At 38.7% G+C, this 17,106-nt stretch overlaps 1 protein-coding gene across 1 annotated transcript in view; it reads left to right on the plus strand.

Annotated features, from left to right (window-relative positions):
* LOC124595019 (coiled-coil domain-containing protein 40) overlaps positions 1 to 17,106 on the plus strand; it is a 384,638-nt gene that overhangs the window by 37,500 nt on the left and 330,032 nt on the right. Inside the window, exon 3 of the mRNA XM_047133570.1 lies at positions 10,393 to 10,612. Coding sequence (XP_046989526.1) covers positions 10,393 to 10,612 — 220 coding nt within the window. The remainder of the gene's footprint in view (positions 1 to 10,392; positions 10,613 to 17,106) is intronic.

Genomic DNA, 17,106 nt, shown 5'->3' on the forward strand with positions numbered 1-17,106 from the left:
CAACTTCACATATTGCAAGATCAAAATTTTATGCACTATGACCTAAGTGGGTAGTTCCACACCCACCTAAAGATGTCTGTTTATGTGTGTACTGCACGAATTTTGAACTTTGTGTGGGAACTTTGAAGAACTTACTGGAGCACGTGACATATGACACCTTGGTTGGGCGTGTGAAGTCATTCGTAGTCTGTGATGTAAAGCGAGAGAACTGTTTGTTTCAAGATTGTGGTGACTGCCCTGGAAAGGGAGGACTGTCTTTACAGACACTTGGCCTGGAAGACATAGCAGATAACTCAGCAGAAATTACATATGCAACATGGGAGGAAAATAGACTAACTGAGAAAACTGTTGCCTTTGACATTTCATTGATGAACTTGGTAAATGGTCTGTAACACACAACACATTGCAGAAGTTAAAGAGTGTTTACAAGCTGAAGCACTAAATTTAGTGCTTCACTGTGATATTGCTGAGAACTGGTCTGTATTTCTCCCACGAGAAGTACAAGGGTGTCATTGGAGTAATGACCATGTTTCAGTTTTTACAGGAGTGACATATTTTCAAAACAAGGCCACAGGTGTTGCAGTTAAAAGTGATGACACAGGATACGACTCAGCACATGCTTTGCTAGCAATGTGCAAAATTCTTCAACTGCAAATGGGGGCAGAGAAGATCGCCATTATTTCTGATGGTGCTCCTAGTCATTTTAAAAACTGGTATCAACTGGGTGCTCCTAGTCATTTTAAAAATTGTTATCAGCTGTTTGAACTGAGTAAGTCGCTTGTGCCACCTGACTGGGTATACAGTGCTACTGGTCATGGGAAGGGACCTTGTGATGCTGTAGGAGGCTTGCCGAAGCACCATGCTACAAAACATAATCTTTCCAGGCCAAATACAGCTGTGATTCAGAATGCTGAGGATTTTATGAGAGTCATGAAATCTTAACACATTCACAGCCCTCATTCCTTTGTCCAAAGAGGAAATTGAAGAATTCCATGAGCAGAAAAAAGAAGAATGGTCCAAACAAACTACTCCAGTGAAAGGAATTCAGAAGACACATTTGTGGACTCAAAGTGATAGGCAAAGTCATATTGCACGTACTTTAAAGAGAGGGAAAGAAGAAATTTTGTTCATTCAGCGAACACCTCGGAAACAGCAGGATAATATTCAGATTCAGACCTGAGAAGGGGGATATTTGTGGTGTGTGTGCATGACTGTGATTGGTGGATTGCAGAGATGATAGACACCAGTTAAATGAAATTATAGTGAACTTTATGCTACCACATGGACCAGCTGCTGGATATAGGTTTCCAGCTGAAGGATAACGACAACACTGTCAGTGCTCACTCCCTGTTCACAATGTTTTGAAGATTGTAAGTGCTCCAGTTCCTATTGGCTCAACAGGAAGGCATCACTGTATTCAAAGGAAGATATTGAAGCAGTGGAACACATTTTTAATTCATTGACTGGCTAATTTCAGTACAAAACAGAGTGCACAGAAGTTGTAAATTGAAACCTTTAAGTCTTTGGATCTTACACATACATTTTGGAACCATTTAAAATGATTGAAAAATGAGTCTCTTATTCATCATTCAAAAATAAAATTATGTTAAATAAGGCTAGGTTTTGATTTTTATGAGCCTGTTATGTGAAAATGATGTAATAAAACAGGTTTTATGTATAGCAAAAATTTCAGTTGCTTATAAAACCTGTTCAACCTAAAAGTGGAAGCCCTCATTTTTAGAGAATGTAGAACTATATGGTACTAATCAACAGAAAAAAATCAAAATTTTATGGATTGGCATTTTTGAAAAAAAAATTTTTCCATAAATTATGAAAAAAGTTCAGAACGCTATAGTAAAAGAGCTTTGACAGGTAAGTCCAAATGGGGAATTTCTGTGTAATCATAAAGCAATTATCTTTCAAAGCAAAACCCCAACAATATATCTAGAACTGTTCCAGAGATACAGCATTTTAAAATTTTTTCCAAAATTCACATCATCAAAATGGTATGCGCAGGCGCAGCCTCATCTTTGGAGGGCTGTATCTTGGAGCAGAAATTGTTTTGGAGAAAACAAAAAAATACATGTTTCTTACATATGCTAAATTCAATAACATCCAAGACTATGGAGGTAAGATTTTTTCCTGGCCTGTCTGAATTGATATAGACTATGCCATCAGGTACATAATCACCATCTTCGTCAGTGAAGTCAATTTCCGATTCAAATTCGGAATTCTCTAAGGGATCTCACACTTCTTCATCAGAAAATCCATGTTCGAAAAAAATACATGTTCGAAAATGTGTTTTATGGACAAAGACGGCCTGAGAGACATGACATAAACTGTGGAAGACTGGAATGTACATGTGCCAAGTTGCCAACAATGAGGAGCAACTGCTCTGCGTTACTGCTCACCGTTGCCACAGTATTGTTGGATAATTTACCTATATTCAGAAGAGAAATTACAGTGGGGTCAAATTGACCCCTTCCACTGTTCTAGTATTAACAAAGCATTTCATATTTTGGTACAAAGAATTTTATGGAAACTGGCTTTGACTGTGAAAACCTATACACATACTTATTTTATACATGTAAATCATATTGATTACTATCTGATAAAAGCTGAACAATTAGAGCAGACACATTGACTGTAGAATTATTCAAAGATAATCTAAATTGACTAGCACTGGAGTAGCTTACAATAGTAGTAAGTGGTGACTTTAACCTCCCAAGTATCAATTAGGAAAATTATGCATACATTGTTGGCAGTAAAGGCAAGCCAGTCTTGTAAACTAATACTGAAAACAATATCTAACAACTGCCTCGAAGAACTAGTCTGACACCCCACATGAAAAGAAAACTTTTAGATCTAGTTATGAGCTGAAGCTGTATTTTTGAAGGTGTGACCAGTGAGAGAAGGATTAGTGACTGTGATGCTACTACAGGGTGTTATGGTCACCAAGAACAGGAAATGGCATCAAAATAGCTAGGAGAGTATTTGTATTTGGTCAAATGGTTAACAGTGTCACAACCAACTTGTTTAAAGGATGGAATGAGAACATGTAGTTTGGATCTGACAAATGCAAATTGAGGGTGATAAGAGATATCAAAGAAAACACCCTGGGTTAATGGTACTACTCATAGAGATGTTGTGAAGATAGAGATTGCTACACTGTTCCTCCTTTGAATTGTCATACGAACATCAAAATGGCAGATATTGAGATAGCCGATTGCGGAATTGAAAAGCAGCTACAATCGCTTAGTAGTGGAAAGGCTTCAGGACCAGATGTGATACCTATAAGATTCTATAAAGATTATGTGAAAGAACTTGGTCCCCTTCTAGCAGTAATTTATCATAGATCGTTTGTGCAACAAAATGTACCTAACGACTGGAAAAAAGTGCAAGTCATTCCTGTTTTTGAGAAAGGCTGTAAGACAGATCCACACAATTATAGATCTATATCGTTGACGCCAATCTGTTCTAGAATTTTTGAACTTGTTTATGCTCAAGACTTATGACATTCTTGGAAAATGAACATCTCCTCTATAAAAATCAATGTGGATTCCAGAAACAGAGATCCAGCGAAACTCAGCTCATTCTGTTCCTCCATGAGATCCACAGCACAGTGGACAAAGGCTCTCAGGTTGATGCTGTGTTGCTTGATTTCTGTAAGGCATTTGACATCATCCCGCATTGCCGTTCAATGAAAGAAAATACGAGTTTACGGAGTATCGGAACAGACCTGCAATTGGATTCAAGACTTTCTTGCAGATAGAGCTCAACACGCCGCTCTTAATGGAACTAAATTGACAGATGTAAAGGTAATATCCAGAGTACGACAGGGAAGTGTGATAGGACAGTTGCTGTTTACAATATATATAAATGGTCTAGTAGAGAGTGTCGGATGCTCTTTAAGGCTAATTGCAGATGATGCAGCTGTCTATACCAAAGTAGCAATGCCAGAAGATAGTAAGAATTTGCAGAACGACCTGCAGGGAATTGATGAATGGTGCAGACTCTGGCAGTTGACCCTGAACGTAAATAAATGTAACACATTGTGCATACACAGGAAAAGAAATCCACTACATTACAGCTACACTATTAATGACAAAAAGCTGGAGACAGTATCTGACGTAAAATATCTAGGCGTAACTAACCAGAGCGACCTTAAGTGGAATGACCATATAAAACAGATAGTGGGAAAAGCAGACACCAGACTCAGATTGATTGGAAGAATCTTAGGAAATGTAACTCGTCCATGAAAGAAGTGGCATATAAGGCACTTGTTTGCCTGATTCTTGAGTATTGTTCATCTATCTGGGATCCCTATCAGGTAGGACTAATACAGGAGATAGAAAAGATCCAACGAAGAGCGGCGTGTTTAGTCACGGGTTCTTTTAGCTGGCGAGAGAGTGTTACAGAGATGCTAAACAAACTCCACTGGCAGATGTTACAAGAAAGGCATTGTGCATCATGGAGAGATTTACAATTGAAATTTTGGGACAGTACTTTTCAGGAGGAGTCAGACAACATATTACTTTCCCTCACATACATCTCACGTGTTGACTACAAGGAGAAAATTTGAGAAATTAGAACCAATACAGAGGCATACTGACAATCATTCTTCCCACATACTATTCACGAGCGGAACAGGGTTGGAGGATCAAATAGTGATACTGAAAGTACCCTCTGCCACACGCCATTATTTGACTTGCGAAGTATGATGTAGATGGAGATGTAGTAGGACATTTAATGTTGTCAGCATATATAAACATTTTATCAGGCGGCCTCAGCATTGACAATGCTACTGTGTACAAAAATGTGTCATCATTGGATGATTGTAAGAAATTGCAGAAAGACTAGGACAGAATTTCCGCTTGGCGTAAAGAATGGCAGCTCTCTCTAAATATGCATAAACATAAAATAATGTTTATTACAAAGAGAAAGAATAGAAAACTATCTGATTACAATATTAGTTATGAAAATTTTAGCTTGACACATCATGTTAGTGTTTAAGGGCATGAAATGGGGTGCTAATGTGAAATTACGGTTAGGAAGCAAATGGAAGGATTCTGGGAAAATGCAATGCATATGCAAAGTAAACTGTATACAAGATGCTAGTGCAACAAATTCTAAAGTATTGTTTCAGTCTTTGGACTATTTATCAAGTAGGCATGACAACAGACAATGAAGGAATTCAACTATGCATTACCAGGATTGTAACTGGTCTATACAGCCCATGGAAAAGTGTAACAGAAATGTTTGGGGAAGTTAAATGGAAATCCTTGGAAAAAAGACATAGTTCTTGTGAAACAGTATTGGGTAAGTTTAGAGAACCTGCAGTCTAAGAAGGTTGTAAAACCACCATGATAGGGATGGAGAACATTGGCTTTTAGATAGTCATTTTTCCATTGCTCATTAAACAACCAGAAGAGATAAGAAAATTTATAATGTTGATACTATGTATCATCCACTGTGTTCTGTGTATTGCAGAGCATGTATAGATGAAGATGTAGGTCGCTGTTGTCAGTACATCAATGAATAGACAAAAACTAGCACAAGAGAACTGGACGTTACAGAAACTTTAATACAAATTATGTTTCTCTAATGGCAAGAAAAGCTATTAAGTGCCATCATAAATAATGGTTAATGAGTGAATTTCACATTTTATAGAACATTTAACGAGTGTTATGTTCCTGTGATGGTAAGGAAATAGTAAGTGTGGTCATAAATAATGACACATTGCATACGGAACCTAAGTGTAGTCATAAATAATGACACATTGCATACAGAACCTGTTATAAATAAACTTCATTGTAACTTTGACTTGTGGTGACTTATTCCACAGTATCAATTCATGTCATAAAGTACTGTTAGGGTTGTATGAATTTGCTTCTCTCTAAATTACATGCTGTGTCACCTACAGTAGATTCTGTTCCATGAGTGGGGCAGGTGAATTGACAAACTGAAATTTATTATGTCATGGTAGTGACTGTTAGAACACTGGACTCAGAAAGTTGATTTGCCTATCTGAGTCCCTGAAGACACAGTTATAATCTCCTGTGAAAACAATTTTTAGGTGCTGTTTCAGTGTTTCATATACTATCCTAACCAACAATGCTGTGCATATTTTCAGTGCTATTCAGCTTTCCAGATGAATTTGTTTTTCAGTTTCCTTTACTTGATTGACCCCTGGATTTTCTGATTATCAGGATGTATGCCACATTAACAAGTGCAGTCAGAAATTCAATCATAACACCTATATTGTTAAATGGTTAACCTGGTTTGTGTTTCATCATTCACATTCCCAGTTGCAGGTTGCCTCTCTTAACAGTTTCCAGGGATGACAAATATTTGATATTATTTTCCTAATTTAAAGTGCTGCCATAATCTACTCATTAAGAGGTACAATCTTACATTAAAGGTTTAATGCTGTAAGACAAGTATTTCAGTCAGAAACTGCGTATAGACTCTGAAGAGCCAAATAAACTGGTACATCTCCCAAATATCATGTAGGCCATGGCGAGCACACAGAAGTGACACAGCACAATGTGGCAGGGGCGTAACTACTGTGTGAAGTAGTGCTGGAGGGAGTCGCCACCATGAATCCTAACAGTGCTGTCCATAAATCTGTAAGCGTACGAGGGGGTGAAGATCTCTTCTGAAGAGCATGTTGCAAGGCATCCCAGATATGCTCAATAATATTCATGTCTGGGGCATTGGTGGCCAGCAGAAGTGTTTAAACTCAGATGAGTGTTCCTGTAGCCACTCTGTTGCAATTCTGGATGTGTGGGGTGTTGCATTGTCCTGCTGGTATTGTCCAAGTCCGTCGGAATGCACAATAGACATGAATGGATGCAGGTGATCAGGCAGGATGCCTACATATGTGTCACCTGTCATTCATATCTAGATGTATCAGGGGTCCCATACCGCTCCAACTGCATGTGCCCCACACCATTACAGAGGCTCCACCAGCTTGAACAGTCCCCTGCTGACATGTGGGGTCCATGGATTCATGAAGTTGCCTCCATACTCATGCACATCCATCTGCTGGATACAATTTGAAATGAGACTCATCTGACCTGGCAACATCTTTCCAGTCATCAATAGTCCAATGTTAGTGTTGACGGGCCCAAGTGAGGCATAAAGTTTTGTGTCGTGCAGCCATCAAGGGTACACAAGCAGGTCTTCAGCTCTGAAAGCCCATATTGGTGATGTTTCATTGAATGGTCCAGACACTGATACTTGGCCCAGCATTGAAATATGCAGCAGTTTGTGGAAGGGTTGCAGTTCTGTCACGTTGAACAATTCTCTTTAGTCCTCGTTGATCCCATTCTTAACCTAATATAACATAAGCACAGGATCTTTTTCTGGCCACAACAATGTCAGAGATTTGATGTTTTACCAGATTCCTGATATTCAAGGTACACTCATGAAATGCTCGTACGGAAAAATTCCCACTTCATCGCTACCTTGGAGGTGGTGTATCCCATCGGTCGTGTGCCGACTGTAACACTGTAACCTCCCCCTCACTTATCGACCTTAATGACAGTGAAAAATTAAACCGCACGTACCTAATGGAAATTTAGGAAAAGCAATCGTCACCGAAGTTAATCTGTCGGTAAAGAGGGAGGAAAGGGTTACATCTAAATGAAAGGAAAAATGCAAAAGAAATTGGTGGAAATTAATTTTGAGAAAAGGGTAAAATTAATAAAGAAAGTAAATGTGCAGTCGTCATGTTAACAATTAATTGGCGTTAATTAGATGTTTGAGATTTGGGGAAAATTACGGTCGCCAGTCCTATGGACAACTACTATAATAACTGAAAAAGAAAGGTTATTGCACATATAATTAGCACTAAAAGCGTGGCAACTGAAGGTTGACATGTGTTGTGTGAAAACTGAAAGTTTGTCAGAAGTAATAAATTTCGCTACACCCTGACTTAATTTAGCAAAAAAATTAATAAAATCGGAAAACTGAAAGTTAATTTAGTGACTGAAATTAATAGTGAATTTTGTTTCCGAAGCACTACGAAATTCAATAATAAGGTTAGTCTTGGGCTACCTCAACAATCATTTCAAAAGCTACTTGAATCTACGCAATTTAGAAATAAGAGATTTAACTTTGAACTTGAATTAAATGATTCTGATTAACAAAAGTAAAATTTAGTACGTACCAAGCTGAGCTGCAGTCACAAGTAAGCTAAAATATGGTAACAAAACTCGCACTCTTAATCTGTGCTTGTGTAATCTAAATATTGTAGCCAGCTATGCATACTTTAACTGAACTTTGAAATTAAAGCAGTGAAATGGAATGATATTACTTTAATGCTGGCGTTTGAATTTCAACGACACTCGGGTTCATTCCGGAAAAGGAAGGGACCCTGCTTGGTAATGCAATTGGGACAATGAGCAACAAAGGTTCATGCTACATTTCTGTAATTTGGTGACACATATTGACCGTTTGAAAAGCTGAGGTCTGCCATACAGTTCTAAAACTTTACATGCTTTTAGTCTTCCTTGTTGGTTGATTGAAGGTTTGAAGTCGTCGATTGAGGAGGTGGCGACAGTCACCCATTGTCGGCCGCCGCTGTTGCAGAAGCTGGATGTTGGCGCGCCTTCTTCTAGACACGGTCTCCAGCCGAAACGGGCTCTTGATGTGTGCCAGCTAACGCTTCCCATCCGCGACACCATGTCACAAACTAACATAGCAAGTTGAGCGCAATTACATGCTGCCAAACCCCGAAAACGCGGCAACTCGCGGGAGCGTCACACAACACACCTGCTCCACTGCCCTCCTCCAGCCAGACTCTGTCTGCTCTGCCTGTGCTCTACGCGGCAGAGTTAACACTACCAAAGATCCTAAACACTTTAGTTCTCCACACGACCTATCGATGTATTCGTTCGATAACATAGTTTTCCCTAGGGAATACCCAGCATAAAAATACAAATAATATTTACAAAACAAACCAATTATACATCGACATAAATGCATAAATATATATATATACAAATAGTAAAACAATTACAATATATAAAGACACAGAAATGTCATATCTTCAGGTAACAAAATAAGGAAAAATCTATAGTACAATAGATGGAAATAGAAGGATATGCATTTCCGGCGTTACAACACCATGTTCAAACTCACTTAAATCTTGATTACCTGCCATTGTAGCAGCAGTAACTGATCTAACAACTGTGCAGACACTTGTTGTCTTATATAGGCATTGCCGACTGCAGTGCTGTATTCTGCCTCTTTACATACCTCTGTATTTGGATACACATGCCTTTACCAGTTTCTTTGGTGCTTCAGTGTATCTTGAGGCAGCATAAGTTATTGTGTACAAATACCCAGGCTATATTCATCCAGCATTTGAGAATGAAAGCAGTTAGAGACATGCAACAAACTTTACACATAGTTTCAAAGTTTTACTAAACTTTTTCTTGCTGATCCCCCCCACCCTCTGCTACAAATTGATAAAGAAAAGAAAGTTTATCACTTAATACGTTTTTGCAATTCAAGCAGCAACACTGCCACATCAGGCACAATGTTTTAATTTATTACTTCTTTAGTACTACCTCTATTCACAACAGATTTTGCAGACAATATCCACATGTACCACTGAATGGACCTCCAAAATTACATCATTTTACAGCATACTTCATGAGATCACATCCTATACATTGATGTATGTGGAAAGCAGGCTTGTACTTAAAATGGAGTGCAAATTACCGAGGCTATACTCATCCCATGTTTGTTGCTAACGAGAGCACTTAGAAACTTTCAACAAGCTTTAAACGTAAATTAAAATCTTTTCCAAACTTTTCCACACTTCCATGGTTAAAGTCAAATATTTAAAACATTAGCTCATTTGTTAAGTAATCAGAAGTTAGAAGTCATTTTATGCATGCCAGTTCAATTTTTAATGAATTGTGGGCTTACTAATTTAATTAAAGCAAGCTAAAATATTTTCATATATCACAGACATTATTTCATATCTAAGGTTGGCATTTTTTCATGTTATATTTGAAAGTCTTAGCTTGTGACTCACATTTTGGAGAAACAAAATTGATTAGCTGACAGCTTCTATGAAAAAGTTCTGTAATTTCAGTACTTGCTGCTCAAGAGGGGCTGAATGTAGGAAGCGAGACTTTTCTAAAGATAAGTTGATGAGATAACAAAAAAAAAGAGACTGGGGACTGAAATATGTCTGGATAAGAAGCACGCCTTTCTGACTAGGATAGACTGTACGAAATAAGAGTGAAGGGAATGCAAGTAAAGTAGTCAGTAGAAATTTATAGGTATGTTACTTTCTTTTTTCTTGGATGAAATGTAATTTTATCATCACTTGTTGGTTTAAAATTACATCTCATAGTTATTTTCATGTTTCAGGATGGAGGCATCAGGAAGAAAAACAAGGAGCATATAGACTTGGAAGAGACTCTCCGTACAATGCAGCAGGAGGTAACAAAACAGAAGGATCAGCTACTTAATTATCATGAATCACTATCACAAACCAAAAAGATGAGAGATGACATGGAACAAAAGGTGCAGAATTCAAAATCGCATCATTTAATTGATTCTGACAAGCTAAGAAAGCAACAGAAAAAAGGTTAGCATAATCACAGCAATTTCTGATGTTATTTTTGTGTTATGTGATTCCTAGCCAACACAGTTATTAAAAATAGGATGTTACTGTATCATAGAGACTGTAAAGAAAAGTAATTTTCAGTACTTTCATTCACAGATAATAACATGTTTCTTAAGAATTATATTCCAGTATTTGATTTCTATCTGCAAATAAATGTCTGTTTTTATTTGTAATGCAGTCTTGGTGCTTTGTCATTAAGCACCCTTAAATGGATGGAATCTTTTCGTATTTACTCAAGAAAATGTTCTGGGTTGGTATCCAAATTTCACATAGTTGACCTCACATCAGTCCTTAGTATATGTAAACGGATTCTGACTGCTGATTACATTATTGTTGTCCCTTTCTAAGGAAATGAGGAATGGCTTGATAAACCCTTCTTGGTGGCTGTGCTGAAATTTTGCAGTGTCACTGTTATCTTCAGGTGAAGACGTTTGCCAGAAGATGATGAGAGTGACACTCATAGAAACATTGTGGAATTTCAATGCAGCCATCCAGATGAAAGCTTGAGAAGATTACATCAGCACAGCACTCCAACACAGTCTACATTCCAGGGGAATGGCCTGTTGTCTTATTTTTTTCTGCACAATGGTAACTTTTCTGTCCTCTTCTGATACTAATGCATGCTCCATAAACAAAGCAAAGTTCATCAAGAGCAGAACACTGAATAAAATCCAAAAACTAGAACAAAAATGTCCAGATACTGTACTGTGAGGAAATCTAATAAGGAGAACAGCGTGATTGATAATGACTCATGTAATAGACTGTACTAAATAGAGTCACAGCTGCCTGCCTAGTCCTGTTGCTGCAAGCAGCTTGGCCCATGTGACATGACATGCACAATCCTGGAGGCGATCATCCACCACAAACTGTAGCACTTGTGAGCTGCAGTTGATATTAGCCATTGACGGAGCTATTAAATCGCTCCCCACTGAAATCAGCATGTAGCCTGAAAATTCCCCAGCTTATGCTGGTGGTATGGGAGGGGAGCCGCTGGTGAAGCAGCATAACCCCCTGTGAACAGATCCAGAACCTCAGGCTTAGGGTCAACCAAGACCGGTGGAGGCGATGGAGTTGGGAGGATGCCATAGGCAGCAGATTGAGTAGGCATGACAAGGAAAGGTAGGAATATTAGAGTTAAATGTTCTGAGATCATTAGAGACTGAAGGGTACAACAGCAGTGAGGTAGGGTCGGGGCAAAGAGAGCAGTTCCACCTCTAGAGGCTCCAATACTGTGATCTCTTCACCAGCCTTTTGGCAAGCAGGGTTGCGGGAGCAGAGGTTGTACTGGTATGTGGTGCGAGGTGGAGAGACCCAGCAGGTGTGACCCTGGCATCCATCCCGGGGAATGAAGATGGTAGCAGTGCCACTGATAATGGCTGTGGCTCTGGCCAGAGCTGTGGTTCAGAGGGACTTGTCTGGCCATGATGTCAAACAACTGATTATTCTTGTAGCTGATGACAACCCCTTGGGTCCACTCTGGATCCAGTCATCCAGATGGTGATTCCCCACACTTAGGTGGGCCTGTATGCAGGTCAGTCATGCTGTGCAGAAAACAAGGATTTGCAGAAATCAGGGATTTGTGGTCAGTCAGTAGGTGGAATTTGTTGCCATATAAATGTAGCTGAATAGTTAGCATTGCTGCCTTCAATGTGGCAGGACCCGGGTTCAATTCCCAGCACCTCCTCTAGATTTTTTTGAGGTAGGGAGGTCTGGTATGGTGTCGATTCAGCCCTTGTGAAACCAGATGAGGAATTGTTTGAAAAAAGAAGCAGCAGCATTATCTGAATTCTGGTACAGGTCCACTCAGTGAGGCTAAATGAGGATCTGTTTGAACTAAGAAGCAGCAGCATCACCAGAATTCGTCTGCTGGGCATAATGGTTGAAGGAATTGTTGACTTGCTTATCACATGTCCCAAGATCATAGATTGCTACTCGTTCTGCCTTGTAGGCAGCATTCAGTGTTTACTTTACTTTGTAAATATACATGAAATTTCTTGATTCCAAAAAAGATCATTAAATCCTCTTTCTCATTTTGTGAATTTTTGAACTGTGCTTTAGTAAATATTCTCAATGCAAAGATGACTGATTGGCAGTTAAGAAAGATCCAACAACTTATGGGATAAAACCGCCACAATTTCATGGTAGAACACATTGAAACACCTATCAACAGGTGGCTGACCACACAAATCTAAAGCTGATTTAGGAGTGCATAATTTGTGCTACATGGTGAATAAATGTGGCCTAGTACTTGGTGTTAGCAAGGAATGACTTTAAGTTTCATGTTTAGTGGGGATCAGCATAAGTGTCGTGTTTAGTAGGGATCAGCACATGACTGACTGCATTGGCAAGGTCACGTGTGGACATGATACCCTTGTGAGTAAGAATGTGCCACAGTTATTTTACCCTCTGGATAAAAGTCCAGTGGACAATGTAAGCCATTTCCCTGGACCCACTTGAAAAGGGATTTGAAGTTCCTGCAGTGTTCCGCATGAGTCGACTCTGTAAGAATAATATCATCCAAATAATTACCACTGTGTGGAATACTTTGAGTTAATTATTCTAAATAATAGTACCTGGTGTTACCAAGGAATGACTTTAAGTTTCATGTTTAGTGGGGATCAGCATAAGTGTCGTGTTTAGTAGGGATCAGCACATGACTGACTGCATTGGCAAGGTGAACTAGCAACCCCAAAGAGAGAGAATTGCACCTCTATTAGCTGAATTGCATAATTGAGACTTAATGGCTGACAGATGCATCATTGAGCAGCAGTTATTGATATTCTTCCTTTAAATCTATCTGAGAAAGGTAGTGGCTCTTGAGCAGTTTAGTTAACAAATGCTGGAGGGGAGGCATAGGATAGAGATCATTGTTGGATTGGGCATTTTAGTGGTCTTAAAATTGCAACAAATGTGTAAAGACCTGTTAGATTTTTCATGGACTGGTATAGGTATCATCCTTTTTACTGACTGAAAGTGGGGAAATGAAACTTAAGTCCTGAAGATATTTGAAGAACTTCTCTAACCACAATGGTAGCAGGCAAGTTCTACAAAATTTGGCATCGCTGAAGGCATCATACAGCTGAATCAGTAAAATTATGTGCAGATCCAAACATTGGTTCAAAAATCTCCTGTGAATCGCGCAGAGCATCAAGGTCAGAAAAAGGCACTGTTTCAGAAACTATAAATGAACTTGGTCCACTACTCTGAAACCAAAAACTGGTAAAGGTGTCCAACCCAAAAATATTAGCAGCAGCAGGGGAGCAACAATTAGGCAGGTTATTACATGTTTGACATTTTTGTACCTAACTGGCCCTCCAACTTGAAGAATGGCCTTCCGGCAGTATGACGTCACATGGCACCCAGCCTTTTGAGCAAAGGAGAGTTGAGCTGTCATAATGTGTCCTCATTGCTTAACAACATGACAGTACTGATGTCCAGCTGGAATTCTAATGTAAGCTTCTGTGGTGGCAGGAGAGCAGCCTGCACTGCAGTGGACAGTGAAGACTGATACCCCATGCCACTGCTGAGCATGTGGCCAGTGGGCCACTTGTTCACACACTGCAGCTATGTGGCCTCAGTTGCCAAGACCGAACACTCTGCTGTGTGGTATGGGGAGCTGCTTCTGGAATGCCAGGGCAGGATTGGTGTTTCTTCAACTTGTATGAAGTACAGGGCAGTACGGAAGAGGGTGGGCATTTCTGACCCACCTGGGTAACATTACACAAATGATCAATCGACTCTGAGGGGGGAGAAGAATGAATCAGAATCATCACCTGGCTATTACTTGCAATGGTGAATTACTACTTTTGATACTTGAATCTTGTTATTGCAAAAAGGTCAAAATCCGATGAGCAGAACAATGTGATTTTGTTTAAAATAGAAGTTATTTTGACTATGTGGAAATAGAACATACCGCTATATAACAGTGAAAATGTATACAGCTTGTAAAGCTCCTCGCTCTTTTCATTTAACGTCTTTTTTTGTTTATTTTGGCAGCTATTTGGCTATTGGATTCAAGTATGGGACCTTTACACAGAGCTCATGTTTTGTTAATAGTTGATCTGACCATGTGCCTAATATGAAAATGTATCTCTTATACCCAGCAAATATTGAATTAAAGAATGAAAAAGTCACTTTGAAATAATAAAAGTACAAGTTAAATCACTTGGCTTTATTGTTCCTTTTGCATGTAACACACTTCCGTAACAATGTCTTCTTTCATTCACCCTCGTTTAATGGTTATGTTGGTTTCATACTTAAACTGAAGTACCCACTGCTACATACTGTTTCCTCATAATTAAACAGGTAAACACTGATCATGGAAACTTTTCCATTTATGTACAACTCTCAGTATGTTTCTCCCTGACAATCACTTGTTCTCAAACACGGCACTCCATCAACCTTTCTCCATGAAAGTTATTGAGCCTCCAACATGACACTGTACTGATCATAAAACTTGTAATTAGTCTCAATAGCCTTTCCACAAAATAACTAGAACACTTTTAACTATTAATTCCACTTTCTACAGAATTCTGCACATTACCAGTCGGCAGTATCATGGCACACTTCTGCTCCATATGGAAGCTCAGTGCCAACTCTTCTCCCCAAGCCAAGATGGTGCATGACTCCAAGCATTGGAATGTTGTTGTCATTATACAGCAAGACCACGTTTTCACAGAGAAAAGGCATGTTCAGCTCTAAAAGTTTCAGAAGACATTGATTATAAGTAATACAATACTGATGTGTTATGACAACAAAGATAGCAATGCTCCTTACATTTCCTCAGTAGATTAAAAAAAAAAAAAAAAAAAGCGTGTGAAAGAAGATTTGTGGAAACCCCATGAAAAAGAAAATAGAAATCTCACAGAAAAAGAAATAACCACTGAACAAACCTGAAATGGTTCCATCCTGAGTCACTATATCATAATACAAAGAAACATTATGTACACTCCACATTCTCTCATCCCTGTGCTGAAAATTACAATCTTTACATTTTTGTATGTACCTGATAAGCAGGCAATGATCATACATAGAAATTAAATTTGCATAGAACTGCATTTTTATAGCAATAAAAATATTGAAATGCTTTTGTACAGGTGTCCATAAAAATAGTGCCAAAGAAGTACTTCATGTAGACTTTAAATGTCTACAGCATACGGCACATCTTAATTCTGTTAATGTTAGTGCATAGTCCTATGAATTGACAGAAGTTACGTGCAGAGGCAGAAAAAAAGAAAAAAAAACCCTCATTTTCAAATCATTAAGTTACTGATTAACTTTTTTCAACTAGCATACTGTAATCAAAAAAATATCATTGCTCATGTGATAAACTAATTTAATCTGGTCATATCAGTAGAAGAAATGAAGAAGGAATAAAGCACAAGAATACTTACTGTCGTGTCACATCTAGAGCCACAGAGCGAAAAAAAATCCATCTCAAATGTAAACAACATGCCATCAACATGTATAACACAAATAATAGTTCAAGAACATTAGTTATCATAACAGAAAGAAATAGATAAAGGTTTATTTTTATGTAAATAAAGAAAAACAGGCAGAAAATGTGATATTTGCTGTTAAAAAACATAAAGAAATACAATTAATACAATTTGGATGCCTTTTTCTTGAAACAAGACACTCACAAACACATGCATATTTTGGCATTTTTACTTTGTCACAGTACACTTTTAGCAGTGCATACATTCACTGCTAGGTGGACTTGCAGCTGATTGATGACGCAAGGCAACAGATGCCAAGCGGACATGGTGAAAATCAATCATTAATTAATAGGTAGTTGTGTGGCTTAAAGTTTCCATTTCTCCCATCACAGCAGGAAGCAACAGGTGTTGGTTACAGTCACTGGCTCTGCAGGTGGCAGTGTGTTGCGTAGCAGCCAGAGCCACGTCTGAAGGCCACTGATGTGCACACAGCCTTTCTGGTCATGTGTTGTTGTGAAGGTATCATGCAATGGTGCTGCGGAAGTACATCTGAGGTGGCTCTGTGCTTCACACCTGTTGAGTTTCAGCAGATGTGGCCAGGCAGAAGTGGCAAGTGCATTGCATTATATTCCCCTCCACTGCCTTCTTGGCTGCTCCTCAGACATGTAAATAATGAGGCACTCAGTGTCCATACTCCCAACAAAAAATCAAAATATGCACAGCATGTGACACTCCTACTCTGTAAATGTGGCAATTATGGAACGCTAAAAAGAAAGAAAATTTTACTGTTCATTCCAACGATATTATAATGACATTTCTGCTAGCCTAACACAGATATGATATCTAAACATAAACAGTGTGAAAATTACTAAATGTTTCACTGTTCATAAATAATTAACAGTTTTTCTAATTGCAAGTGACACTCAGGCTGGTTGGCTGCTTGCTGTTGTGGATCTTGTTTTTGTTTCTTATCGTTTTGCTCCAACTTCTCTGCAACAATAATCTTTGCATCTTCTG

This window comes from Schistocerca americana, chromosome 2 (genome assembly GCF_021461395.2).
Source record: "Schistocerca americana isolate TAMUIC-IGC-003095 chromosome 2, iqSchAmer2.1, whole genome shotgun sequence".
NCBI lineage: Eukaryota > Metazoa > Arthropoda > Insecta > Orthoptera > Acrididae > Schistocerca > Schistocerca americana.